Genomic DNA, 27,621 nt, shown 5'->3' on the forward strand with positions numbered 1-27,621 from the left:
GGACAGGGATGCATTGCTAAGCAAGGGGTCTTTGTAAGAAGACCCAGCAAGAGCAGTTGGCTAAGAAGCAACCCAAAGACCTGGAAGCCTCTGTCCAGCTCGCATTTCTAAGTATGCCATCTATTTTACCACACCAGAGTTACAGTTGAGAAATGGTAGAAGTTGCTGATGAACAGATGCAGCCAAGAGAGTGTTTGCTTTATTTAAATAATTACTTTTTTTTGTTTTCCTCTTCCGTCCTGCATGCTACTGGCAACATCATGACCTGGCTGAAAAGTGTATTCTCTGTGCTCACTTCCAGCTGCTCTGTTGGTTACAATTCAGTAGCTAAAGCTGTTGCAGTAAATAAAATATTGTTGTTGTTGTGGGATCAACATTTATGAGATGACACATGGACTGGCTGAACTCCGGTGCGCTTCTGATCTATAATGTAGATATGTTTTTTACAACTTCTCAAAATATATGTAAAACCCACCCAGTCATCCTTTCAACTTTAACATACTATTTGTATTTTAAGTATGTAGTATGAGTTAATAAATTATTAGTACGTGATTTAGAAGTCTTCTGTGGAGTTCCTCGTTCAGAGATCCTAAGACCAGATTGTAGACCATGGTGATGATGGTCGTCTGCTTTGACCTCTTGTACAGCATAAGCTACATGACTGCAGTGAAATCCCTGCCTACCTGTGGAGATGGAGCAGGTTTGTAGAAAGGCACCCCACCTTGGCACACACTTCAGCTGAAGGAGGATTTACCCTGAATAAGCTGATCCAGTAATTAATTTCCTTCATTCTCAAAAAGTTCCCTCTTCTTCATAACTTGAATATGAATTCGTCTAACCACAGCGCTCAGCCTTGGGAACATACCTGCTAGCTTAAAAAGAGCTCTTCTAAGAGAAATCCTGTCTATATATTGCCAGAAAAGATCAAGTCTCCTCCTCTCTGCCTCTCAGCTGAACCAAGGAGGTAGGTTTCTTTATTTTGTTACTTTTAGGCAAGTTTTTCAGACCCTAAATATTTTTTCCTTTAACCACTCTGTTATTATCAATGTTACTTTTACAACGAGGAGCTAGAAATGTAGGCGGTGTTATAACAGTGCTGTTAATATTTTATATAATGGTAGTTCCACTGCCCTGTTCCTGTATGAGGTTTAAGAGAGTCCCTGGTTTCCAAAATACAGTCTGGCAGTCTGTGATTTATTCAAGGCAGCACTGAATTAGGCAGCATGGAGCTCAGTGATGCTGCAGATAGATGGTTTCAAGCTGCTGGAAGATCTCTTTAGAGCTCTCTCAGGTGTCTTTCTGCTGCTCCGCATCTGGTATGATACAGCAGAGTTATTTCTTTTTATGATGCAGTATTGCTATTTTATCTGACAGTGATACCATGCTTCATTGACAGACCTGCCATTGTATAGATTGTCACTAATTATACTGCTGTTTTAAATATTTACGTGTAAAGCAGCTGTGGAAATGCCACCGCTCGCCTTGCCAATTTGATTCTGGCCTTACTAATCTTACTGTCATCCGTAGGCTCTCAGCTGGTTCAAATCCTTCAGATTTCTCAAAGTTGGGTGCACAGATCTGGACATGCTTCCTGAGCTGAAGCCATGCCATAGCTGAAGTGGTATTTTTTAATTTTTTTTACAAGCTACATTTGTCTTGTCTTTTTATAATATTACTGACCTAGATTCTCTTTGTTTCTGTACCATTTGTGGAGCCAGGGCCGTGTTACCCCTAAGAGGCCAGCTGTCTGTCGTGCTGTGTTCACAATGTTGTCTGGTTGATCTGTCATCGCTGTAGTCCTCAACTTCTCTTTCAACCTATTTTCTCAGTCCATTTCTCCAATTCATAAAGCCCGTTTCGAATTCCCTTCCTGTCCTTCAGTTGCCTCACTGTCCCTCTCACCTTGGCAGCATTCAGAGTCGGTAAGAATCATCTTTAATCCATCACCCCCAAATTAATAAAAACAAGGAATATGACTGGATACAGAACATAAAGCTCTGCAGAGCCATGCATAAGGTTTCTTGCCCGTTTTACCTTATTAACTATTCAAGAGTATCATTTTCCAACATTGTACTTGCTAAGTATTAGATTCATCCAGACCATATTTCCTTAGCCTGAGAGGTAGTGTGAAAGGCTTAATAAAGTCAACATAATACCTGCCATTTCATCCCTATCCACAGCATCTGTTATCCTGTTACCGAAGAACATCAGAATGATTTCACACAGTGTGTTCTTGACAAACCCATGCTGCCTGCTACTCATCTCCTTGTTATTTTCTGCTGCTTATAGATAATGTCTGTAGGAAAATATTTTTCCAAGAACAGAAGATTATCTGACTGCTATGCAGTTCACAGTGTTTTCCCCTCTTTCCTCCTCCAGCTCTCTCACGTTGCATCTTCTGAAGGATGCCAGGCAGTCTTGTTTCCATCATTCCTAAATATCCCCATTGACCCAGAAGTTATTTCAAGTGTCTTCAAGTTTGCCCTCCTTGTTGGCCAAACTTTGAGCCAGTGCCCATCACAAAAAGTTTCTCTCACCTTTTTTTCCTTTCACCTCATTGGTGATCTTTCATTTTCTACTGTTCTCTCTACTGTAAATTGACTATTTTTAGTGTTGGGCTTTCTCTGTGGGCTTCCTGCAATGGGTAACAGTATTTTCCTTTTCTGGTTCTTTGACTTTTCAGTCCCTTGAGATCTGCCATTCAACTTCAGATTCTTGTCTCTGCCTTTTAATTTTCCTGTCTTTCTAATCTGCTGTGGTCTGAGTGATTACTTGCTTTTAGAGTGTTTGCATGATCTTTAAATTACCATGTCCTCTAATTTATACCACATGCTATTTGCTCTGTTGCATTATTTAATTCTCTAAAAAGTTTTGGCTAGAGTGGTTTGTGTGTACGACACACTGCAAAGCACAGCTGTATTGCGCAGTCTCTATGCATTTACTTTTGACTTTCTCCTTTTACTTGCTGTTTTGGGATACAGCCTTTTTCACTCCATTATTTCCAGAATCATGGATGTGTGAAGATGATGCTCTAGGGAAAGGCAGAGGTGTGAGAACTGCTGAATCACTCGTGCCCTGACATACCCTTCCTGAATGCTGTAGTGGTACAGAGCAGGACTTGGAGCACTGGTCATGTTTCGGGGTACATGACAACTGGTACAAGAGCAAATAAGGAGTTCTGTTTTCTGGTAGGGTTCCAATAGTCAGACGCTCATAAACTCCTTAAAAACAAACTACAAAGAAAACATAACTCTGTGCTAGACGCTGATGGTTGCAGAGCATGGGTATGTGTGTATGTGGAGTTATGCAGTTGTTCCTGGTCAGATTTATTCCAAAAAAATTGATTTGTTTTTTATATAGCTTCTCATTAACCAGCAATATATATAGTTTATTGTTGTACATTTTAAATAAATGGGTAGTGCAGCAAAAATTCACCATGTTCCATACTTTTTTTCAAAAAATATATTTTAGTGATGTATCTATAAATGTTCAGATGTTCCTTGCTTGCTACAGCATGACCCAAACAGTAGAAGTCAGTAAAAGCCTTTTTCCATTGATTCATGTACGTCCATGTAAAGCATTTAACCTCAAAATACAGGCCAATGATAGAAGTGTAGGTTTTGAAAATATGTGTTCCCTTCTCCGAAAGAAAAGTAGGAAATGCGGAAGAAAGATACCCCGAACTACAGGTACACCAGCTACCCCTCGAGGTAGTGGCTCGCAAGCACTTCCCTCTTACCTTTTGGCTCAGGGGATAGTGTATGTGCAGTCTGATGTTTGAAATAGATTGGGTAGAATTTAACTTTTGGCTCAAGGGAGCCTTTAGTTTATTAAATATGGATGTTGTTGATGGGGAGCACTCACAGGTGGAAGCATGGTTTCTCTCTGCAGCACATCACTTTTCTTGAACGTATGCATTTGGGAAAGAAAACTCAGCTCTTCTGTGCCTAAATCTTTTCTGTCTGGATCTGCCTATAAGAAATATCAATAAAAACTGTCAAATTATAACAATTGCAGGATTTCTAAGGGTGCAGCAGTGTGATTGTAGCTGCCTTCAAATCTGTGAATTCAGATGCCTTGTCACAAGGCTGGCCTCTCAGCAGCACTGCTAGGAGGTCTGCGTTACCTGTAATTATACAGAGAAAATTGCTCAAGTTAATGCCGCGTCTAAGCGCGGTACTAACATCTGCTTGTCTTGGCAGTAAGACAGCTACCACAAATATGCGATGCAACAGGCTGTCAAATATCCTGGCTTCTCAGTAACTTGCTCTTCTAAGAAAAAATTTCCAGCACCAGCTCCTAATCAGGCTGTGGGTGATCTTTCTGAGCTGTGAAGCTATGGGATCTATCACTCATCCATCTGCGTCTGTCCTGCTCTCCCCACAAGCATCCGTTTCTCTCTGGATGCCGCTGAGGAGGAATCAGACCCACTGCTGAGCAGACCTGGGGGAGAGTGACAGTCACACCCTAACAAAACAATCAGGTTGTGAGCTTGTTTGCATTTTTATTCCTGCTTTTGCAGGAACCTGAAACTGGACTGGTCTTGCTGGGACTATGGGAAGCCCCAGGAGCAGCTTGCAGTTTGCTCTGCTTCCAGCCTTTGGTGTAGTCTCATGGAAATGTGTTCCAGAAAATACACCTTTCAACTGCCTGACACTTCCCAGTCTCTTCTATTTCTCGTTGATACTGCTATCAATCAAATTGTTCTTGTCAGCTAACCAGTTTTAAATTTCATGTGGAAAAACTGTCAGTCCAAGATCATAGTATGTAAGGACAAACGTGTGACTACTTTGCCATGCTAATTCACTCTTGCTTAAGACACAAAAATAAACTGATAGAATATCAATTTGAAGTTTTTAGACCCAGAAATGATTTAAAATCTCTTAAAGAAAGACTTGGGCTGAAACTTTGTCTCCCAGGCATCATTTTAAACTTAGTAGTAAGCTCTGATGGTCTTCTCTTTAAATTGCCTTTTGTACAGATGCCTACAAAGAAAGTGCTTCTTTGGGACTGTTTGTGTTTAGTGCTGGCATTTATTTCATTTCATGTGACAGACAACTTGGCTTCTGGATCTAGTAATCGCTTGCTCATATCCCGCCGGGGCAAGCTTCTGACCTACTGCAAGGCAGTGATGGGTTGGGAGCGCGGGGGGGCCGTGGTGGTCGCAGGCTCACCCAGGCACCCCGTGTCCCCCAGGCTGGGGTGGCTCGTGGGGCGCAGCCGTGTGGGCTTTGGTTGGCCTGCCAGTCGGGTGAGAGGAGTGGGGGCACCAGGCTGCCCAGGCTGGGTTAGCGAAAGCTGATGTTTATGTTGTCCGTCCTGTATAGTGAGGCTGCCTGGGGGCTGCAGGGTGATTTGATACGGGCTTAAATAGTGCAGCTCCGACGCTGCCGGTGGAGCCCTGGCGATCTCAGCGTGAGCCCTCCCTGCAGAGCCCTCCGTCTCCGTAGGATGTGCATGCGCTGTATGCCCATGGTATTGAATTTTTATAATTTAATTATATTTTCCGTGATGAAATCTACTTTGCGTTATTGATGGTGTTCACAGAGCTGGAGTCCCACCTGACAAAGGCCAGCTGGCTGTGTGCCGTCTGGCATGCCTTCTGCGTGTCATCCGCAGGCTTCGCTGAAGGCAGTGCCACCCAATTAAGATTTAAATGTCTGAAAGCCTTTCGTATCTGTCGTGATCGATATTCCTTGTTTGTGGGGTTTCTTACCAGGTTTCAGTTTAAGCTTCATAGATTTGGACAATATTTTTATTATCCTAAGGCTTTGATCGTGAGGCACACTTACGGAATTCAGAGGATTGCTGGATGACGCTGAGTGAACTCTGCTTTATTCTTCAGCATAGTCATGCTTTTCATTCACTCACAAATAAATGCCTAATTTCTGCTTGAGGGATTTTTTTGTTTTTATTTTTTTTGAAAGATGGGAAAATTGAAGAATTGAATACAATCTTACATTAAGGCAATTTTATTTTAAGCAGATTTTCTGCTCTTTTTTTTCTTCGCATTATTATCATACAGCAGCTGAACTAATGAATATATAATTTTCTTTCCTTTCTGCTTGTCATGCCCTGCTAACACGGACATCTACAAAGGCTCAGGTTGGTGTTGCAATCTGTCTTCATCTTACCTTATTGTTCTCATTTAGTAAAAAGGGGCTTCAATGTTGTTCTTCATCAATGAACTTTTTTTCCCTTCCTCTCTTTAAAACTGGATCCAACATTATTGTTGTGTAACAGATTCATCCAGAGAGGTGCTGCATTTGTTTGTTACCCCTGAAACTATCCTTCAGCTGCAGCAGAGTGCTCTTTCAAAAAGAAGGGACATTGATTTATTTCTATCTCCTTAAATTTGCTATGCTTGCCTGGCTTTGTGGCAGGGAGGCAGCACAAGCTACAGCACCTACAGCTTCTGGAATTAGCAAAAATGCACCAAAACTCTCACTAACAAGTTTCTGCCTTGTTTTAGACCCCCATATTTGACAACATACTAAAATGGCATTTGTTAATATCTCATCTAGATTCGATATTTTCTTGATAGTGAAGAAACATAAGTGAAAAATAAAACAGCAGAGCCACAGGAACTGGCCATTTGTGATTGTATTTGCATGTCCCCCGTTCACTCTTTAACATCTCCACATTTTGTGTAACTCTGAGACTAAATTGTCTTGCCTGAGTGTTTCAGGTAGAAATAAATTCCCAGTATGTGTGTTGTATCTGCAAGGTTATACTCTGTGCTGCGTCCTGCTCCTCAAAGGCTGTAGTGACAGTAAAACCTTGAGTAAAACCAGGGAGGCAGGTTTGGGGCCAGGAGCTGCACGTTCTCCCTCGTTTTCTCACGTTGAATGATGCCAACTTCTTATTTGAATCTCCAGGAAGGAGTGCTCGTGCTTTACCACATTACGACTTGGTGTTTGTAATGCCTGCACCACTTACCACTACTAAATATAAATTAATAAACCTTGCTGAGCAACACATTAGTTCTGTCAGTGTGAGCTGTAATGACTGGGGTTCTACAGAGCTCACTTCAATTAACTTTTTAAACAAGGCATTTTCCACTTATTGCACTTTAGAATTTGAAATACAGTGATGTCTGTCTTTGCATATTTAATCATCCATTAGAAGAAAAGAAGGGATTTACTAGGAGCATTTTGTAAAGTCGAGCAAAAGACTGGGTACAGTAAAAGCATCTGAAGGCTGTGGTGTGGGAAAGTGGAGCATCCGGATGTCTTTATAGCAAGGATATTCTGCTGCTTTCCCAATTTCCCCTCTTTTCCTGATTTTACAGCCAGAATTTTACAGTGCTGCTTTTTCTGATGGCTTCATCCTGAAATGTCTTTATCTGAACTTTCCAGTATCTGATTTTAAGCTGAGATGTCATCCAGTTAGTGCAAGAAATAGGGCATTTCCAAACTCAGTCCCCCAGTCCCTGGGGGCTTCCTCACCAGCCCTCTAATAAATCAGTCAATTCTTCATCCTCCGTTTTCTCATGTGTAAATTAGGATTAAAGTTGAACAGTTTTGAGGGTCAGGCTATAAATAGATAATCAAGAGCTGGGGAACTTCAGAGGACCGATTAAATGTTTTTACCCTTCCTACTCAGTGAGAATCATTTTTTGGCAATATCTTTGAGGGCTGTCACCATGGCTAGTCCCTCAGAGTAATGGTGAAAGGTCTGTTTCTGTAGGGGCTTCCATCCTGCCTGCAGGGCAGAGACTGGGAATTGGTACATCTTTCTGTCTATGCCATAGTAATTATTGCCCTGACTCTTAATTCATATTTTGTACTTGGAATAAAATCGATCCCATCCTTTTGCCAGCTATAAAGTTTTAGGCAGGTCTAAGTTTTCTATAAACTTGGTTCAACGCCAATGAAGGCTTTTCATAACCTTAGCGGAGCTCTAATTGATTTTCTTTTCTCTGTACCACAAAAGGAGGTAAAAAACACTAACTCCCTTGATTTGGGTGTAAATGAAAACTAAAAGTGCTGAATTTGCTTCACGAATATTTGTGCTGGTATCTGCTAGAGGCACAAGAAATCAAGGAATTCCAATAATTTCAGAAGACTTACCGCAAACCAATCTATTAAAACTTTTGTGCTATAAGTCATTCTTGAGCGATATTTTTTTAATTTTGGTGGCTATTTGCAGCATCCAAATACCTAAAGACAAGTTTTCATCAGTGAAACAGCCACTTTGCAAAATCCAAATTGCTTGAAAATTAATTGCTCAACCAGTTTTAATACTGGTGAGCGGTTAGCGTATTTCTGACAGTTGTGATCAATACATAAACTAGCATGAAATAAAATCAATTTTATTTTAAAGAGAACTATTTAATGTTGACAATTTAATGAGGTCTTTTCTGTGATGTAGTGTTTGTTAATGTGCAAGTACTTTTCCTTCGAATATACAGTTAATTCGGTAAAGCTTTTAAATGCACGTTTAGATCTGCCAAATCAAACATGCACTTAAGTAATTAACAAAGTAAGCACTCCATTTTGAATTCAGTTTTAAAGAATTAAATGAAAGCAACTCATTATTAGGAATTATCTGTTTTGGATTAAATGGGATGCAAGGGCAGTATTAGAGCATTATAGAAATTATTTGGTTAATGTATGGGCACCATTCAACTGAAAAAGAGATTTGGATAAACTGGATGGAGTCAACATACAAGTCAGATTTGCAGGTGATTGCAATGGATGGACGTTTTTGGAGCTGTATTTCCTGTCGTGCTCCAGATCCATTTGCATCATGCTGGTTGCAAGAGAAGTGCTGGCTGTGGTCCAGACTGCAAGAAGTGGTGGCCATAAGCCATCGTAGGAGGAGAGGGCCACTTCTGCAGGGTGACATCCCGCTACTGCCTGTTCTTGCAGCCTGGATATACAGGGAACATCGAAGTGGGTATGCAGAAAGTGTTAAAAGTGAGGAAATCGCTGGCCAGTCTCAGCAAACCAGAGAAAATCAACTCTCTTTCCTATATGAGATCTTTTCTAGCTTTAGTGTTATTCATGGTGGTCTCCATAGTTTAAAAATAGGTTTTTATTTCTTCGGTTCTGGCTGTTTCAATGTATTAGGTCTAATGTAACCTTGGTATAAGGGCAGCGATGTGAAATGAACTTATGTTAGCAATGAATTTAGTCCATTTTTATTAGAAATGAATAGCACAGAGGTTGTCCTCAGGGTCTCAGGCAACTGCTACAGTGATCAGTTTGGTTGTTCTAATATAATAAGCAGATATTGACTTTAGTTGAGGTGAACACCAAGATTTACTGTCTTGAAAGCTAAAATATCGACTGAGGGAAAACTGGAGTCAATATTTACCCTGAGGGACAATAAATCTTGATGTTCACTGAAATATGGAGTCACTATGATTTTCAGAAGCATTGAACCTTGTTCTAGTTTACTTTGCAGGTGCTCATCAGAAAAGCCACCTGAAGTAGGTATGAATTTCTCTTAATGAATCACATCAGTTGAGCACGTGCCTTCGTTTCTATACGTCCTTTGCAAGGTCAGTATTATTCCTGACCTACATTTACATAAGTTGCAGAACATTATAAGTCACACTAGAGTTCTCTGGTGGTTAGATATTTGGACTTTTCATTAAAATGCAAGTATCATCTATTAAAGTAGATAAATGTTTGTATGTCTTGTTGAAGTAACTGTTGATATCAAGATACTTTAGCAAGGACCCAGGGTTTGCATTGGAGTGAATGGGAGCTGGCTTCTTTTATTAGGCAAGCCTAGAGCAGATTGTCTCTTAAAAAGTAGCTTTTGTCTTTCTTCTCTTTAATTTATTTAAAACTGTGCCCATCAACTTGATTTTAGGATTAAGATGTTAATGTACTCTAGGTTAGTTGTGGCTACAAAGAGTGATACAGGTGTCCTATGAAAGTCGGCAGAAAAACTCCCATTGACTTCGGTCAGGCATCATTTCACCTCTTGGTTCGTTGAGCCCAAACCCCAGCATATGACTGTGAATAAAAATCGAGGAAAACATTTAATTTCCAAAAATGCTAGAAGTGTTTTGATTGTGTTTGTTTCTTGAAAGGTTTAGAGGCGAGGCGCTAAGGGATGGAGCCAGGCGTGGTCCCCTGCGTGCTGAGCTCTGCAGCTCCACACAGGTCAGGTGCCTGCATCTGTCTCCCACCCTGAGAAGTGCAGAGCAATGGGCCCCTGTGCCCACCACATGGCCTTCATGTAGTTTCTGTCCTTCTGGAGATGGATTGTGGTAGTACAGTAGGTGTGTTGGGTGACTCAGTCTGAAGGCTTCTGTAAATGCATTGTCATAGTGGGTTTGGGTAAGTTTGGGCAAGGGCGAGCATTAAGCAGATCATTTTCAAAGGAACTGTTGTCTTTGTGCTTGGGAAGAGAAGTGGCGTAGCTGGACAAGAGGATTCTGTATCTGCAGCAGAGGTAGCAGATGGCAAATGTCATGAGAGCCAGAATGCTGGGGCTGTGTCTAATTTGAAGCTTGGCTGCAGTCTGTTTTGCAGTCATGGATCTATGGGAGCATATCCCTAACCCCTCCAGGCTTAGGCATTTTGGGTCCCTGGGCTGGGTGAGGAGTAAGGGCACCACATCCCATCCCAGCTTCATTTAGGGTTTGGACAGGGTGCTCCCATGGACTCAGGAGGTGAGAAGTGATCCCAGGTTCCCCTGGTTGGTGGGACCCAAAGAACAGCAAGGCTTAGCCAAAATCCTTTGAAAAACCAAGATCAAGAACATCACCTGTTTGACCTCCTTAAGTGCCACAGCAATTAGAAAAAGATAGGAATGAAAGGCTTTAAGGTTTGTTGTGTTGTGGGGTTGATTTTTTTCAAATACTAAAAAAAAAAAAAAAAAAAAAAAAAAAGGAGGAATTGGGAATGATTGAAAACAAATGATGGCAAGCCAGGAAAGAGAAACAGGAGGAAAATGTTGTCCTGTGGAGGAAACGACCATATGCCACATCACCATGGTTTTTAAATGCAAAGATAAGAGTCACAAATGATATTCACAGCTTCTGAAAGCATACCCACAGAGTTTCACCCATGGAAATCGTGCATCTCTGAGACTCCCATTTAAAAGTGTAACAGACTCTACTGATGCATGTTGTAACTTGCTTGGAAGAAATCTATCCCTCCCAGTGATGCGTGGTAGTTATTTACACCTTCCCAGTGTCTCAGGGTACTAGTGGAGATGGCATTGCTCAGTGCTGGCACAGGGCAGAGAGATTGTTCACAGCCGGGATATGCAGTTGTGTCAGCGCAATAACTTAGGAGAACAGGTTATTTGTAACAATTGTATTTCAGATTTTTGGTGGCAAGTGTAACCTGGCAATCCTGACTGAATTGGAAGTACTGAGTGGGTCACCAACACGCTGCTGGGGTACTGATGTACCGCAGGGACCACACAGCTGTTGCTGTGTGCCCTCCCTCCTCTGGCACAGGGTGGGATGTCTGTCAGAGGAGGAGAGCTGATGGGGCTTCACGTGTAATTGTACAGGCTTGATGTGATTAGCAGAATACAAGTGCTCTATTAATGGCTTTATTATTATGGCGATCCTGCCTGCTCTTGATACAGCGCATTTGAAGTATCACTTCACATTTCATGTATTTGTGTCGCTGTGTATGGGATCTCTGTTTGGTCCTCGCATGATTCCTCAGGTAGATTTTAGTTCACGTGGCATCCCATCCCTGCCCCAGCCCTGCTGGTTTTCTTACACAGAAATCACGCCAGCTAAATGCTGCAGGGAGTTTTGACCACCAAAATGCGGTTGGTCACCATAATGCAAAATTCCTGGTGTTAGACCTCCACTGCCATCCACAGGTGGGCTTTGCTGGTTTGGAGAGGCCTGAGGGTTTAGCAGATTTTGGTGCAGAGTGGTGAGAGGTCACTGAGACAACAAGCTGGGATTGCCAAGTTCTTGGTCCCGTCCAAGTGAGGAGAAAAGGCTGCAGTGCTGAAAGGCTGGCACTGCTCGTGTTGTGACCTGCGGGATTCACAGGGTTATCCTCTAACCCTGAGGAAGTGTTAATTAGAGCAAGGAAGAGAATCTTAAATCCCTAAAGCTGCTGCCTGCTGTGCCTGCCCCAGCTGCCCCTCTGTGCTTGTGGAGGGGCACGGGCAGCACCGTCACCGTCACCTCCTGGCCTCTCCCAGCCTCGTCTATCCAAAAGCCTAAAGAGCAAGAACAGGCACCACCCAACTGTTAATAAACTTATTAATAAGTAAGTTTTACCTCCCTTAACATTGCCCAGTGAGACCTCTCCTCCTGGGCTGCAGGTTCCCTGCCTGTCGGCAGCTGGTTCTTGCAAAGTCTGATGCTTTGCTCTCTTGGATTTGCCTCCCCTCTGCGACGAGGGAAACTCTGGTCACGCCTGAAGCACACATTTCCCTCTTAATCGTCTCCTGCAGACAGCAGTACATTTGGTCAGACAACATAGGCAGAGTGTAGTTTTTCCTTCCCTCCCGGCCCCCCATGGAGTAGGGAAGCTAATAAATACTCCTTGTCTCAGCATCCATCTCCTGGCTGTCTTTGGGGAACGTGAAGGCTTTGCAGTGCCTAAAGAGGGATTGTTATTCTCCCCAGTGTGTGCAGGGAAATGGCTGCAGGAGTCTGTAACTCTCCCGAGGTGACAGGCTGGCTGGGCAGGACGGTGGCTTTGCGCGGGGCTCGGTGTGCTGCCACTGCCCCCGTGCCTGTGGGCTCCCCGCGACGCGTGCTGGTGCTGAGCATGGGCCCTGCTCGGTGGGTACTTTCTGTGCCCCTGCGCACACCAGTTACGTTAAAGAGCCTGGGCTGCGCAGGTCATTAGTGGCACTTGTGGTGCCGCTTCCTCAGTCCAGGAAACTTACCCTCTCTGCGCACTTTGTACAATACATAGATACCTATATATCATATGGTCAGGCCAAATACTGCCACCTCGGCGTACAGAAATCATCAGCCCGTATTGGGTTTTTTGGGGTTGTTTTGTTTTTTCTTTTTGAGGTGCATTGTCACCTTTCAGAGACCTTTGTGAAGGCTCAGGGGAAGCTGGAGACGTCACAGACCTCCCGCGCTCCCCCGAAAGGCTGCGGGCTGACCCTGCTCACTTGTGCAAGAAGGCTGTTGTGCCAAATGTCCTCTGCGGATTTCACCCCTGACACAGCAGTGAGAACATTTCACATGTTCTCACGTTACTTGTGCACAGACTGTGAAAAAGGATTTGTGCTTAATAATACGTAGGAAAATTGGTACTAATCATACTAGTGCCTTTGCCCCCTTCGCTCCCCTTGCCTTCCCCTCCCTCTGCATGGAAGTGGTGCTCTTACTAGTTCATACTGTCCTTGCCCCCACCAGTCCCGACTGCTATTTCCCTCTTCCCTGTCCTTTCTCCTTCACATATTTTGCACTTTTCAGCTTCTCTTACTCTTTCTTCCCTGCTAAAACTACAGGCAAACCCACAGCTAAAATTAGTTTCTGACATTTCCTGTTTCTGATGAGTTTTCTTCAGCAAGTTATCTTCCTTTCATATGATAGGAAGGTAATTTTCTGATGGGACCCCAGTTTTGTGTTCAGATTGGTATCTCGATCTCATCCTCCCACCTGCAAAATGTTGCAAATAAGTTTTCTTTATTGCTGTGGCCACAACATGCATAGTCATAATTGCTATTTTAAAATGCAACTGTAAATTATTAAACCTGTGGCTGAATATTTTTGGGGGGGATAGTTGGGAGGAAGGATATTGATTTACAGTTATTTTAGTGGTGAGAACTGAATGGTTCCCCAGCAGCAAAGCCAAGGAGATTATGGTGTGTGGAAGAAGAAATTTTCGGTGCACCATATTTTTCTAGGGCAGTGCATTGTGCTTCATACCAAGCGACAGAGAACACTGTATCTTCAAATCAGCTTCTGCAGACAAACTGGATTCAAAATAATTAGCTTTTATTCATTACTGTAATAGAACTCTTGAGGCATTCATTTGTTTAAACCTAAAAATCTGCTGAAGTACTGTGTCTGTATGCTGCTTCTAACAACCTGAATATCCAGCACCTTTTAAAAATGTTTATCAAGCTTTTGGCTGTATTTTTCTCTCTACATAGATACCATAGTTCAGGTGAATACACGGTCGTGTTTGATTAGGAGATGTGTTAGAGATAAGTCACTTGCAGGGAAAAAAAGGGTTTACGTTTTTTGTGTATAAAAATGAAATTTGTAGGATGCATGGAATTTCATTCTTTTGTGGTTAAATGACTTACAAGAATATGTTGGAAGCAAAGGTAAATGAGTGCTGATTTTGTTTGTACCTCCTGAAATACAAAAGGATTCGGTGTATATGGTCCTGGTGAATGACGCGTGATAGATTATAGCGAGAGCAGTCAGAGCAAATGAAATTGTAATGGAGTTCCTCTTCTGGCTGCAGGAAATAGCTGTTATTTATCCTGTTTCCTAAGATGCTGCATGCATACTACTGTTTATTATATACTTAAAAATCCCGTGGCAAGTCAACAATGAATAAATGAACTTAAAGCTGTTACAACACCCTCAGCATAAGGACCGTAAGGCAGGATATTTTTCAGCGTGCTCCTTCCTGGGTTTGGCTGAGGCGTTTCTGCAGAAATGCTAACCTGGATAGTTCAAATGAACAGTTTTGATTCTTTGTCCTGGCAGGTGTACGACGCAGTCCCATGCTACAGCGAGTGCAATCAGTATGCTTGGGTAGTAGAACCGTGGTCTCCGTGCAAAATCAACAGTGAACAAAACTCCCTCCACTGTGGAGAAGGAATACAAACAAGGAAAGTCAGGTGCGTGAAGACAAAAGCACAGGTACTCCAGATTAAAAAGAGCTGATACATACTTGCATAAAGCTGCAGTATCTGACAGCGAGTACATTGCTGAGTCCAGTGTCTTTCAAATGAAAAGAAACGTGTTTATGTGCAATGGTTTACAGGAAAAGCATCTCAGAGATGCAGCCTTGTGTTACCATCAAGACATCTTTCAGGAAGGCATGATGTTTAAATTAGGATTCTTCAACCTAAATGCCATATATACATAAAGCCCCCTGAGGTGCAAAGCCTTCATATTTTGATTTGCTAACATTTTCCCCAAGTAATGGAACTGCAGGCACCGGAGTGGCATTCGTTATTAGGGAATACTTGTCCCCAGGCATGGGGAAAATGCTGAGTTATTTCCAAATGTTCGGATGTTACTAGCAGGAGCACAAAGGTTTGTTCTTGCTGGTTGTCATTTTCTGTTTGTTCATCTGTCAGCCGATCAAAGTTAAAATCCCTCTGTATGAAGTTTGAAATGTTTATTTAAAGTGGTTATTGAAATCTGTGACTAACAAAAGCATGTCGTGTGTGTAGCTGGTTTTGATTGGCATTAATATGATTAATTATACTTTTTGACCAGTCGTGCTGCATATAGCTATATTGGTTTACGTATGGGGTACTACATGGAGTCAAGCATGTTGTTATCCAGCACTTTGGTAGTATGCTGATGATCCTCTAATGAAAATGTCTGTTTTCTGTGTAGGTGTGTGAGTACTGCTGAGGACCACAGAGGGGAGACAGTGCCCAATGCACTGTGTAACCAGGCTGAAATCCCAGATGTAATGCAGAAGTGTAGCCTGTACTGTCCCAGTGAGTGTGCAGTGTCTGACTGGGGACAGTGGAGCGAGTGCCCACAGGTAGGCTCTCCTGCTTCTGTCTCTGTGGCAGTGTTCCTCGCGCATCAGTCTTCTCTGTCCTTCAGCTGTTTCATGACAGCGATTTTCTAAGAAAGCTCATTATTTTCTGAGGGATGGATCCTGCCAGCTTGGTTGAATCTGGAGATACTTATATTTCTGCGGAGACTCAGCTATAGTTAGTAAAACACAGTTATTGCTGTGACAGTTGATTCAACACATCTTTCTGCTTGGTCTATGGGAGAGGGGCCCCCCAGGCAGAGCAGGTGAAGGGACGAGCGTTCCAGCTGCAGTAAGAGCTGTCTGTGTTATGAAGCACTTGCAGTGCAGAGCTCTGTGAGCGATGCACAACTGCCGTAACAACCTGTTGGTAAACCATGGTGGTCACACTCCTCTGAACAGGTCTTAGGCCTGAGGGAATGACAGCTCTCCCTTCCCAACAGACACTATTTCTGTCTGGCATCTCCTCCTCCTCAAAACCTTGAGGGAAGATTTGAGGCAACAGCAACAGAAGGGCATGGCAGCAAGATGCCCGAACAATTTGTCATGTCACAAAATACTCGAAACTTTGTGAATTATGCAGGGATTCAAGCCACTGCCAAGTGCTGTGTTTTCCTAAGCGTGCAAGGTGGAAAGAAGCTGCAAATGCTGTCTTGTGAAAACTCTCTGACCTCAAAGCACAGAATTTCAAACTTATTGTTTCTTTCTGATCGGTGTTGAAATAGGTGCCAGGTTTAATCTCAGGAGTTTTTTTAATAGACTTGCTTGATGTATTTAAGTGACAAACATATATTCATTGCCACTGTGTTAACAGGGCCATTATCAAAAGTCTGAGTGGTTATTGGACAGGTATTTATACTACTGCTGACACAGGTAATTTCCTTCCATAATATTTTGTGTAGCGTATCAATATACTCAGTAAGAACATGTCAAATAAAATCTTGTGTTTCATTTCCTGCATTCACCGCCTCCTGAGCAGCATAGCTTTGATGAAGTATAACACTCTTGCAACTGATACAGATGCTTAGATACCTTTCGAAGTCCCACTGTGGTTAGGCTGTTTCTTTGCCATTGACTTTTTTTTTTTCCCCAGAGACAGATTTTCTTCATTTTAGTGTGCCGTAAACTAATGCAGAGATTGTCAAGGCCATTGGGTATTTTTCAGGTGGCAGTCACTTGGTTACGAAGCACTGTGTGAAGCTTTGAGCACCCTGGTATTCTTAAGATACCCTGAGTTCTTGCGTGAAGGCTCCTTTTTGGCAACCGTGAAGCTGCTGTAGCCCACAGAAGCAGGAAAGGGATGCCCGAGCCCGTGGGCTACACTCATTCAGGCAACGCAGCTCTTGGCAGTCGCAGGGCCGAGAGCCACAGACCCTGTGTCTCCTTGTACATCCTTGTGCCATGGTAGATGTTAATTTATAAATGTGAGGGCATCTGTATGCCAATGCAATTAACTGAACAATATGTTTTCACAAGCTGTTCTGCAATGCTTTGTTGCGAAACTGAGATGACTGTGTGCTGATGGAGCATGTGTTTAAATAGTTCTGTCCAGATACGGAGCAATAAACAGCCTCAAGTTTTATGGATGGATAAAACCTTCCCTTTGACGAGTTTACAGCAGCCCTGTCTCCCTTTTATAGCTGCTTTGGCTATTTGTGTTTGGTTTCAGAAGGGGACCCACCACACAGCACACTTCCTCCCAGGCTGCACATGCTTAACGTCTTCAAGGCCAGTGCTGGGCTTGCTGTGAGTGCAGAATGACTGTGCCATGCCAGGGGTGTATCTGCAGCACGTGGGGGTACTGGTGTGATGGGGCAGGGACTGGGGGAAACGTGGTGGCCAGGAGTGAGGCGTTGCCAGCAGCAGGGTAAGTAATGCGGCCCTCCGTCTCCTGAGTTGCCACTAGGCAAGGGGGTCACTGAGAACGGCCACGAGCTGGTGGACATGGTCAGTGTTGTTACAAAGGCAACGGAGCCTACGGAGGATCCTGTTTTATCTGTAAGGGAAGAGCTATGTGTGGTCAGTTGAACAGCTCCACTGGCTGCAGGTGAGAGCTTGGGTCTGGACCTTGCGTGGAGACCCTATATACAAACACCCAAATATAGGAGTCTGCATCTAGAGCCAAATCTCACGTTAAATCTTGCGGTCAGACCTGTTGTGCCCCCAGCCTTCTGTCAAATGTTTTCCCATGGAGCCCCAGAAAAATCACATCCCACATCAGTAAGTTTGCGTGTGTAGAACCTCTTGCTCATTAGGGCTGTCTGTTTAATTGTATTTGAGGGAATTTTGCTCAATAGCTGGCATGCTCATGTGTGGTTTCTGATTCATGCCAAACTGGAAGTAAGTGCCTGTCTTCCAAGAATGTATGAAATGCTTTCTGAATATTCACTGAAAATTGTTTTTTTAAGTATGGCTCCTTTCTCTTCCCCATTGTAATCCGAAAAATTTGAAGGATCACATCATATTGCAATGAAAAAGCAAAACCATACATTCTGGCTGCTCTTTTTCAAGTATATTTACATTTCATATCAAAATAGTTGGCAGTCTTAGTTGTAGCACTCTTGTGAGGCAGCTGCCAAAGATCATTCCAGGAAATCTTCCTGTATCTCTGGTCATGTTTGGCTTGCTGGAGATAAGGAGGATTTATGAAACTTGACAAATTCTAGTTTGTAAGAAATGAACAATCACAATTTCAGTTTCATCTTTGCCGCAGTAGCTCTTTGATTTGGGATATTTACCTAAGGTTTTGGTCAGGTGAGAATTCTTTTCCAGTCGCTTTGGTGTTCAGCTCATATTTTATAGTGTTGATAATAAATTCATCCTGCTATCAGAGTAACTAACTCTTATCAGCTGCATATAAAAAGGCCTTTTAGATTATCCAGTGTACCTTTTGTCAATATGTCATTGTACTCCGGATACTTTCTAGGGTATTACTCGGTTTTATCTTGTAGCAATACTCTTCCCATGTGAATTTTCCACTTTCAGGATGGTAAATGAGCCTGAATCATGTTGAAATCAATGAGTCATAAAGGTGGTGACTGCTTTGTCAATAGGAAATATTTTCTTCGATATTTCTTTCTACTAAAATGTTGTACTTGTTCTACCTTTTTTAGCTGCATTTCCCTTTTAAATATATGTGTTTCTAAGGTGGACTTTTCTAATTTCAGACTCTCCCACGATGCTTTTACGTATATTTTCCAACTGAACTGCATTTTTTTGCATCGTGATTATAGTGCTATTTAACACTGCTACACATAGCTAAATTTTAGGATTTCCTCTAATGGCACAGCTATGACCCAGAAGTGCAGGTGTCTGAAATGTAATACCTCAAGGTTACTTTGGACATTTTGTCTCTTTACTGGATTCAAAGATCTCAGAATTACTGATTTCAAGCTTCCCTATTATTCTCACATTCTCTATCGTGAGAAGTAAATTCGGAATGGTTTTCCCTCAGATTGAGGACTGAGTTTTGGCTCATAAAGTTTTGTTCTTTATCGCTAAGTAACATCCATGTAACTTAAATATCAAGGCTTTAAAGCCATTCAAAATAACAGTTTGAAGCTTGTTAGAAAAAGCTAGAGGAAAAAAATCAAAAGCAAATTAGGCTGACTTGCATTTTGCTTCAGAGATTTCACATTCATTTCAGCTACAATAGTGTGTTCAGTCAGACATCATCACTTGATTGCTCAAAGACCCAGCTAAACAATCTGGAAACCAAAATCCTGTCATCTCTGTTACATATTCAGTGATCCACTAGCATGTACGTCCTGCAGTGTCTCAACTATGTATTCATCTGACTTGGAAATGTAATTAATTGACTGCAATTGAATTCATCAAAGCATTCTTAAAAAGAGTTAATATGCGAGTTGTGCTACAAGTCCCTGAAATAATTACCTCAAATTTATTTTGTTAGCTCTCTGTGTCGTGTGGATAGCTGTCACAGCACCCGTAGCCGATCCGAGTGGCCTCCTTGTTTGCCTCAGTTGTTGGCATTTCTAGCAACTAATTCCAAGAGGTTCAAAATTAGTTAATTAGAGGAGGTTACATGTCTAGTGAGCGAGAACAGCTGTCTCTGTTTCAGTGAACATTTTCCTCATGGATCAATAGCGATGTACAATGCTCAGGACTTGTGACAATTGAGGAGTTATTCTCTTGAATGCCGGGGGATTGCAATAACTGATCGTATTAAAAGTGGCACCGGGCACTACAGCCAGCTCTCAGGTTTTGCATTGACTTTCATGGCAGATGCAAGTGGGAGTCATTAGAGTTTGGAAATGCCAGCTGGAAGAGAAACTGTGGAGTCCTTTAGACTCTGAGCCTCCGTGTGTTACCAAAGTCTTCATCATGACTAGCACCTTTATAAGTAGGTTTGCCAGAGGACCTGCAGTATGGAGGCTGGATTGAAGAATAGAGTTTGCACGGAGTTGTATTTCTAGCCCAAGAGATAATTTATGTAGGTCAAGCATAATAATTGTGCTGGTCTAAGGCTTTCTGGAAGAACATGCACAGCTCCTTATGCATAGCTATGATTTGATATTGGTTTTTAATAGCTTTATCAAAAAGTTGGTAACTGCTGCATTTTTAGATTAATTTTATTTTTATTCATCTTCATTCATAATGATTTTTTTAAAAAGTAATGGTTCTATATGGAGGCAGATAAGGTTTCAGAACCTAGGCACATCTCAAAAAGAAAATCTATGCAAATGCATTTTCATTTTAAACGACTGCTCATGTTATTGTAAATGGCTTGTTAAATTGTTACAAAACGTCCACATTGGCATGAACAATATAATGGTTCATTGCATTCTTAAAAATAGTCAAATCCTGTTGCTACCAATGCATTTGCCTTAGTTTGTGGCTGTATGTTTCCGTATGAATAGCCAGTTAAATATAATGTGGTCAGCTATTTATAGACCAGTGTGCATGATACAAGCTGTTTGATAAATTAAACAACTTAAAGGGCTCTCTAATGTGTTACAACCTTTGTGCTGTACGATTATAACACATACGAAAGCTTAGATCAGTGGACAGCTTTTGAAATCCGTCCCAAAGAATGTCTAATAGTGTATATTAACATGTGATATGTTAACAGCTCTTACTCTGGACCTTAGCATACATAACCTCGCAGTTTTATTTTATTTGATATCCTTCTCTTCCAGAACAAAATTTCTGTGCTTTGTCTGTTTGGTTATTGTCTGGAGGAAAGGCTGGGTACATCCTTTGTGTATGTTTGTGTCCCTCGCTTTTTATGTTAGCTTAAACTGATGACAAGTGGTCATGGTGGGAAGATGTGATTGGCTAAAAGAATTATTATAAAATGTAGTAGTTACTAGTGCCAAGAATTCCTCCATAGAATCAAGATGATGGCTTTTATAATTTCTAAATGGTCCTTTGGGAAAAACTCTGATTCATGTCTACCTTAACATTTTATGTACCTCTCTTGCTTTAAAATATTGTGTTTCTGAAGTGGTTTATATAATCTGGCCTATAGATCCCTGGCTTTAGCTCCATTTTTTCACACTTCATAGAAGAGGATAATGGATGAGATTTAATACAGTAGACTGAGGCGGAATAGTTATACACATAAAGAAACTTACTGTGTCTGTGTATGACCTCCTACTGCTATAAGCTATTGATGTGCAACCTGAGCTAGGTCCCCGCTATTACTTCTATCCAGAAATTAATTCCATTCCTATCAGTGATTCCAAAGGAAGCACATGCGTGAATTACACACCCCATTGCTCACAGTCATCAAGTAGGAATCTGGCTTAAATCCAAGAAACAACATAGTCTGTAAAACTTAATGGCCAAACTGAGTTGGCACCTAACCTCGAAGATACATCGAGTTCTCCAGGCCTCTGGTGTTCTACCTCCGTCATCACAGCTACCTCCATTTCATAAGGACTTGTTTCCTCTCTTGTATTTATGGCCAACTGGGACCCATATTCATTGTCCTTCTTCGATCCATAAATCTTTAATCTGTTTCTAGTCTGGATGGTGTTGGAAGTGGGTTTCAGTCGTCCAGAACAGAGGCAGAATTTGAAAAAAAGGTTTTCCACTTGCAAAGTGGGCACTAAACTCTGATGGTCCCCAGGCTTCAGCATGAATTACTTGTCCATCCTGGTAGCACCAGCCCTCTGGCAGAGCAGAGCCTCACTTTCCTGGAAGGAACAGGGGAAGGTGCCGAGTCTCCACAGTTGCTCTTACTGTAGTTTGCTGGAGATGTCCCTGGAGCCGAGACCCAAGCAAGAAGCTGAATTTCACCCCACCTTCTTTTTTTCTTTCTTCTACATGAGGTCTGTGCAAGAGTTGCTCGATGTGGACCCCAGCATGGATCAGCAAGCTCTGTGCATGTGGAGAGCTTCAGCACCTGCATGGGGTTCTGCATTGTGCTCAGTTCAGCCATGCCCTGGCTTTGACACTGCCTAAATATATCTTAATAAATCATTGCAATCTAAGTCTATCGCCTTGGCTTTCAATTTCAGCCTAAGATTTGCTGTTACGCTCAATTCTGCCCCCTTGTAATGTACCAGATTCTCCAACTATGGAAGCTAGTTACAAGATTTGTAACCACAGGCATAAAAATAAGCAGCGTGACCATAAAGAGATGATCTCAGAAATACAAGTCAGAAGTTAAACTCCCACTACAGAATGCTCCTGTTGCACCTGCCTTTCTGTTAACAGTGTTGTTGGGTGCCCCTTTTCCTCCTTCCTTGTGCTTCCACTGTAGAAGAAATGTTGGGCACAAACCCATTGTGACAACTTCACAGGAGGTAACGGCTGTCTTAATGTAAAAATATTTTTTAAAAAAGCTCAATCTATGGTCAGTGAAATTAGTAGTTATTAATAGAATGGTAGGAAGTAAAACAATGTCTTTGGAAGTATAGCATCTACTCATCGGAAGGGCGAAGCTGTAAATGAAAATAATCCATAAAGGATTGCTGAATCACAGAGAGTTTTACTTATTTAAAACTCCCAAAATTCTAGATTCGTGTAGGCTTGTGGTAAGGCACTTGGATGCCTAGTTGGGTAGAGCAGATCCAGTCTTGATCAATGTGCCTTCACTAGTTCGTGTGGAAGAGTATTTGAACAGTCACGTGGTTTTTGTCATTTTCTTAATTTGTGAGAATATTTGGAATCAACCCGTTCCATAATCTTGCCCAAATCTTAATTAATTATGTGATATTTTTTACTTTAATTAATCAAGTAATATATCTTGGTTTTGCTGCCTTATCTATAATATTAATAACTGCTGTTTCCGGTCTACCTCCTAAAAATATAATTTGCCGTTGGTGGTGATTGGTTTTTCTCTCAGTATTTTTTAAGATCCAAATTCAGGACTAGATAGATGTCATTAGCAGTGATGGCAGTAGTGACAATGGTGACATAGTATCTTCCTCCTGCTATGCAGCTTACACACGTCTCTTCATTATTGCTTGTTAATAACCTTAGCATGTTGCCATTGGGAACAATCTCTCCTCTGTAACTGTGACCATTCCCATCCTCTAAATGACTTTGAGTCTGCCAAGCCATTCCTCAGCCTTTGCCACATTGTAAATATTTAATTTTTCAAGCCTGGGATTTTGCAGGGGTCCTGTGGGAGTTGTGGACCCGAGCCCACTGAGATTCCAGGGTAGCTGGATACTCAGCTCCCTTTTGCTCCTTTGAAATTCCCAGCTTTCATCTTTTTCTTTGCAAGTCATTCCCTCCTGCCGCTTATTCAGTTCCATACATATTTGGCTCAATTTTTTACATAGTTAACTTGAAAGAGTAAGGCCAGAAAATCAATTATAAAACTAAATTGACTTCTCAATTGACGTAAAGAGAAATTCGACAAATAATATTACAGGATATTAGTTACAGTTTGCCGACTTTGAATTTTTACGTTTCCCATGTACTCAGCTTGATTAAATGAACACTTTTCCTACAGAGGTTCTTTATTATTCAAAACTGGTGAAAGTGGGGAGCTTATCGCATTGACTCTGACTTGTGAACAACGTGGCTCATCAGCGCTGTGAGAACGCTGGTCTCGGAGCCGCAGTAAACCAGTTGTTTATTTGGATCCTGGCAGACACCAGATTTTGACCTGTTGGACTGGTCTGCTACCCACTGGGAGGACATCTGAGAAGGAAAATGGTCCTGCTAGCTCGGGAATCTGGGGGGCTGTACGACAGTGTGTGCAGCACTGAGCTGCATCAGTGCCCTCTACTTGAGCACAATGGGATGCAGGCTAGGCCGGGGCAGGGGGGGAAGACTTTTATTAAAAGAATTTACTTATCTGAAAATGATGCATATTTTCTGTCTGCAGGTTCTTATTTTGAAGGGAGCAAAAGTAGGTATTTCCGAGATGGCACAGACTTAACTTCTGTCCCAGCATTCACTGATTTTTTTTTTTCTGCCTTTGGTAACATAATGCAGAGAAACATTAATTAGGAGTAACTACTGGGATACCTTATTTGATTTTTTTTTTTTATTTTGTTTGTTTTGTTTTATTGGCAAATCATTTAAGTTATTAGTGTTAGTTGTGAGGTTGAGCAATCAGATTAGTTGTGGAAAAGCCAGCAAACTGTTGGTATAACATAGGTTTAATTTTCAGATAATTAAGAGAAATTGGGTATTTTAGATGACTATGGATATTCGAATAAGATTACCATTTTAAATTATTTGACAAGGTGTGTGTCAGTAATAGGCACATAATAGAATTTCTTTCACATAGTGTAATTGAAGGGAAAATAGGCCCTGGCTATGTATTTTAAGACTAGACCAGAGTTTTTTTCCTGTTTGTCCTGATATGTATTCTGTTTAGTTATGCTATTGTCTGTGCAACTAATCCAGTTTACAGAAGTCTGAGATCTGGGTTTGTGCTGCAATGCCATTACGTTTCTCTTTAATATTCACAATACAGGAATTATCCATACTTTCACCTGTGCAGGCAGTTTGTTGCATGATAATAAGCCTGTGGTTTTAAACTGTTAGTTATTTTTTGTAATTAAAGTACTCTGTAGAAAAATCATGGTTTAAATTCCCAAGCTTTTATGAAAATGTATTCGTGCATGCATTGGGTTTTTTTGTTTTCTTTGCTGTTCCTGAGCAATCTTTAGTCCTAATGAGGGACTGTTAGGAGTTAAATAGGTCATCTTGTTTGGGAAATGGCTGTGAATACCTTTAGTAGGGATTTTTTTCCATTAGGTTTGCTGTGACCACTTCCATGCAGCCATTCCCACTGTACCAGATTATGGGAAAGCTCTGCGGAGTTTCGGTGGGTCAGAGCCCCTGCTCTTGGGGCTGCTTTTCTGTTCCAGCCTTGCAGGTACAGAAATCACCCTGGCTTCGGGATAAGCTTATTGACACTTTGTGATTTCATTTAACAAAACAAAGCAGCAATCCTTAGTGCTCTTCACCTTAGCCTTGCCTGGTGTCACAGACGTTTAATCTTTGGTGCTGGAACTCCTTCCTCCTGAAACAGGAAAAATTCTCCTTGGCACGAGAAACAAGCGCAACAGCTGGGGTTGGGGCAGTGGCACCACATTCCCCATGGCCCAGCTAGTGCTTATGCTATAGCCTCGAGTTAAATAAACCAAGGGAAAAACTTAAGAAGTGTGTAGGCAGAGCTGGGTGACACCTCTGTGTGACAGCCAAAGAGAAGAGCTCTCTTGCGCTGCAGAGGAGGGGTGAGCAGGGGGCAGCTGGGGGGGATTTGTGGGGATGAGCAGATGCTTTCCTCTGCACAAAGGGGATGTCTCTTGGAAGGCTGAAAGCGTTTGGTCACTAAGTCTGCAGCAAAATGGAAAACAAAACAGCCCCATGCCACAATGCTAAGAGAGCGAGGATGGGGGGCTGCTGAAAACAATTTTTGTGCCTGTGATATACAAACACAAATGAAAAACTGCCTCGGTTCATATTTACATACAAATGTAAACAAGCAAATCCTGGTTTATGGCCACTCGGACATCAGTATTTGTATCACATTCTTTGAAAAGTCATCCTGTCTTGTTGTCAGCTTCATAAACTGATAAGCAATTACAAATATCCCTCCTAAACTGAAAGCTTTGCTGGAACATCAGTTATTGCTTAAAAAAAAGCATTAATTGTGCCAGAAATCCTGTCCTGTTATTCAGTGTTATGGCATTTTACTAGAAGGCTTGGAAAGAGGTGGAAAGTAGAACATGGCAAAATGGCACTGTCTTTGTGCTGTTGTCCCCGAGGATCCTTAAAAAAAAAAAATACAGAAATAAATAGTATAGGAGTGCCTAAAATAGCCAAATCAGGGTGGACAAAAGATGACTTTTAGTAACATTGATCCTTACCTTTGAACCGTATTTCTTTCACATGCTTTTAAGTATCTTTAGAATGGCAGTGTGATTATATAGTGTCTTGTTATGGCCATGGATGTGCATGTAACAGCCGCAGGCGGTTGGTATCTGTATGATTTACAAGCGTCTCTTGTACTGTCCATCACTCTTCTATACAGGTGTGTGATCCGAATGTTATGCAAACCCGAACTCGACAAGTGCTAAGGTCTTCTGTCAATGCAAAGCCCTGCCCTGAAGATTCACAAGTGAAGCCATGTATTCTTAACCAAAATTGCTTCCACTATCAGTACAATCTCACAGGTAAGTATAACTTTCCAGTATACTCTTAGAATCAAGTGACAGCAATTACAATACACATTAAATTGACGTTCTGCTTTTCCAAGTATCTCTGTATAAAAGATTCAGCTCCTTAAAGGCTTTCTGCAGTTGTATTTTAAGTTATGTTTGCTTGTGGTGATGGTTAAAGCCTTGACATTAAAAGATGTTACATGTAGTCATCACTGATTTCAAGAGTTAATTACATTCTTGAGTTTTTACAGGTTAGTGGACAAATGCACAATTTTTGTATTTAAGTTGTCATTGCAGGTACACTGGAAACAAAACAGGTTAAGTGGGATCTCCTCCTTTTGGTGGGTTATCAAGAGAATTAATTACAAAAATCCAGTTAAAAGAATGTCATCCGCGTGATTCTGGTGAAGCAAATAATATGAAGAAAAGTTGGGTTTGAAGCAATATGGGTTGTGTGGGTGGGTGTAGGATATTCAGAGCAAAATGCATTATTTAGGACCTTAGAAGCAATTAGATCTGCTGCAAACAAACTAACAAAAAAAAAAAAGGGGGGGGGGGGGGGAGGGAAAATTCCTTTCGTTTTGACCAGCTCACATAAACGAGAAAAACTGAGAGAGATCTAAGAGGAGTTTGGGGGTTGGTGGAAAGGGAGAACACAGCAGGATAAAATATCTGAATATAAACTCAGCCTGTTTGAAATAAAAGCCACAGAAACACACAGGCAGCGAGATGATGCCTTTTTTATCATCACATTTCAGAAATACAGAACATTTACATGTTGATGTTTATCAGAGGTGGAAGACACAAAGTTAATAGGTTTTCCTCTTGTATGCTTCCTATTTGTTGGTGGTATATGGAAATTGTAGTTGTGTTATGCTTTTTGTTTGTTTTAAATGGTGTTTTAAGGCTTATTTCGGTTTAGTTGTATTCTGGCCATCATAATTTCAGACAAGTAATATGAATTTTCTTCTACTAGAAGCACTGTTTTTATTTCATGAGTATAAGGGCTTAGTTTTAAATAATGGAAAGCTTTGCCTTGAGACAAGGAATAGGTGAAACCAGAGTTACGCTTCAGAAACTTCCCCAGCGACTTTATCAAAGTGAAATTTTACTTCAGACAATACAGTCTTGTAACTGTGCCGACTGGGTTGAACTGATACACTTTATCAGCGTCTAACAGTTTTCTGTGCACTCTGATGTACCAGTTGCGTTGAGGGGATATCTGAGAGCAGAGTGAGTGCTTCCTCCTCTGAGAGGCTCACTGAGGTTTAAGAACTTTATTTTGTATGTGTTCTTGTGTGTGGGATGCCCTGACACGGGGCAGCTCTGCCTTAGGCGAAGGTAGCCTGCACGTTGAGTAAAAAGCTGTGAAA

General features: G+C 41.7%; 1 protein-coding gene across 1 annotated transcript in view; it reads left to right on the forward strand.

Annotated features, from left to right (window-relative positions):
- THSD7B (thrombospondin type 1 domain containing 7B) overlaps positions 1 to 27,621 on the forward strand; it is a 269,377-nt gene that overhangs the window by 219,953 nt on the left and 21,803 nt on the right. Inside the window, exons 16-18 of the mRNA XM_056350383.1 lie at positions 14,633 to 14,766; positions 15,497 to 15,650; positions 26,119 to 26,260. Of these exons, the coding sequence (XP_056206358.1) occupies positions 14,633 to 14,766; positions 15,497 to 15,650; positions 26,119 to 26,260 (430 nt within the window). The remainder of the gene's footprint in view (positions 1 to 14,632; positions 14,767 to 15,496; positions 15,651 to 26,118; positions 26,261 to 27,621) is intronic.

Source organism: Falco biarmicus, chromosome 8, assembly GCF_023638135.1.
Source record: "Falco biarmicus isolate bFalBia1 chromosome 8, bFalBia1.pri, whole genome shotgun sequence".
NCBI classification, from domain to species: domain Eukaryota; kingdom Metazoa; phylum Chordata; class Aves; order Falconiformes; family Falconidae; genus Falco; species Falco biarmicus.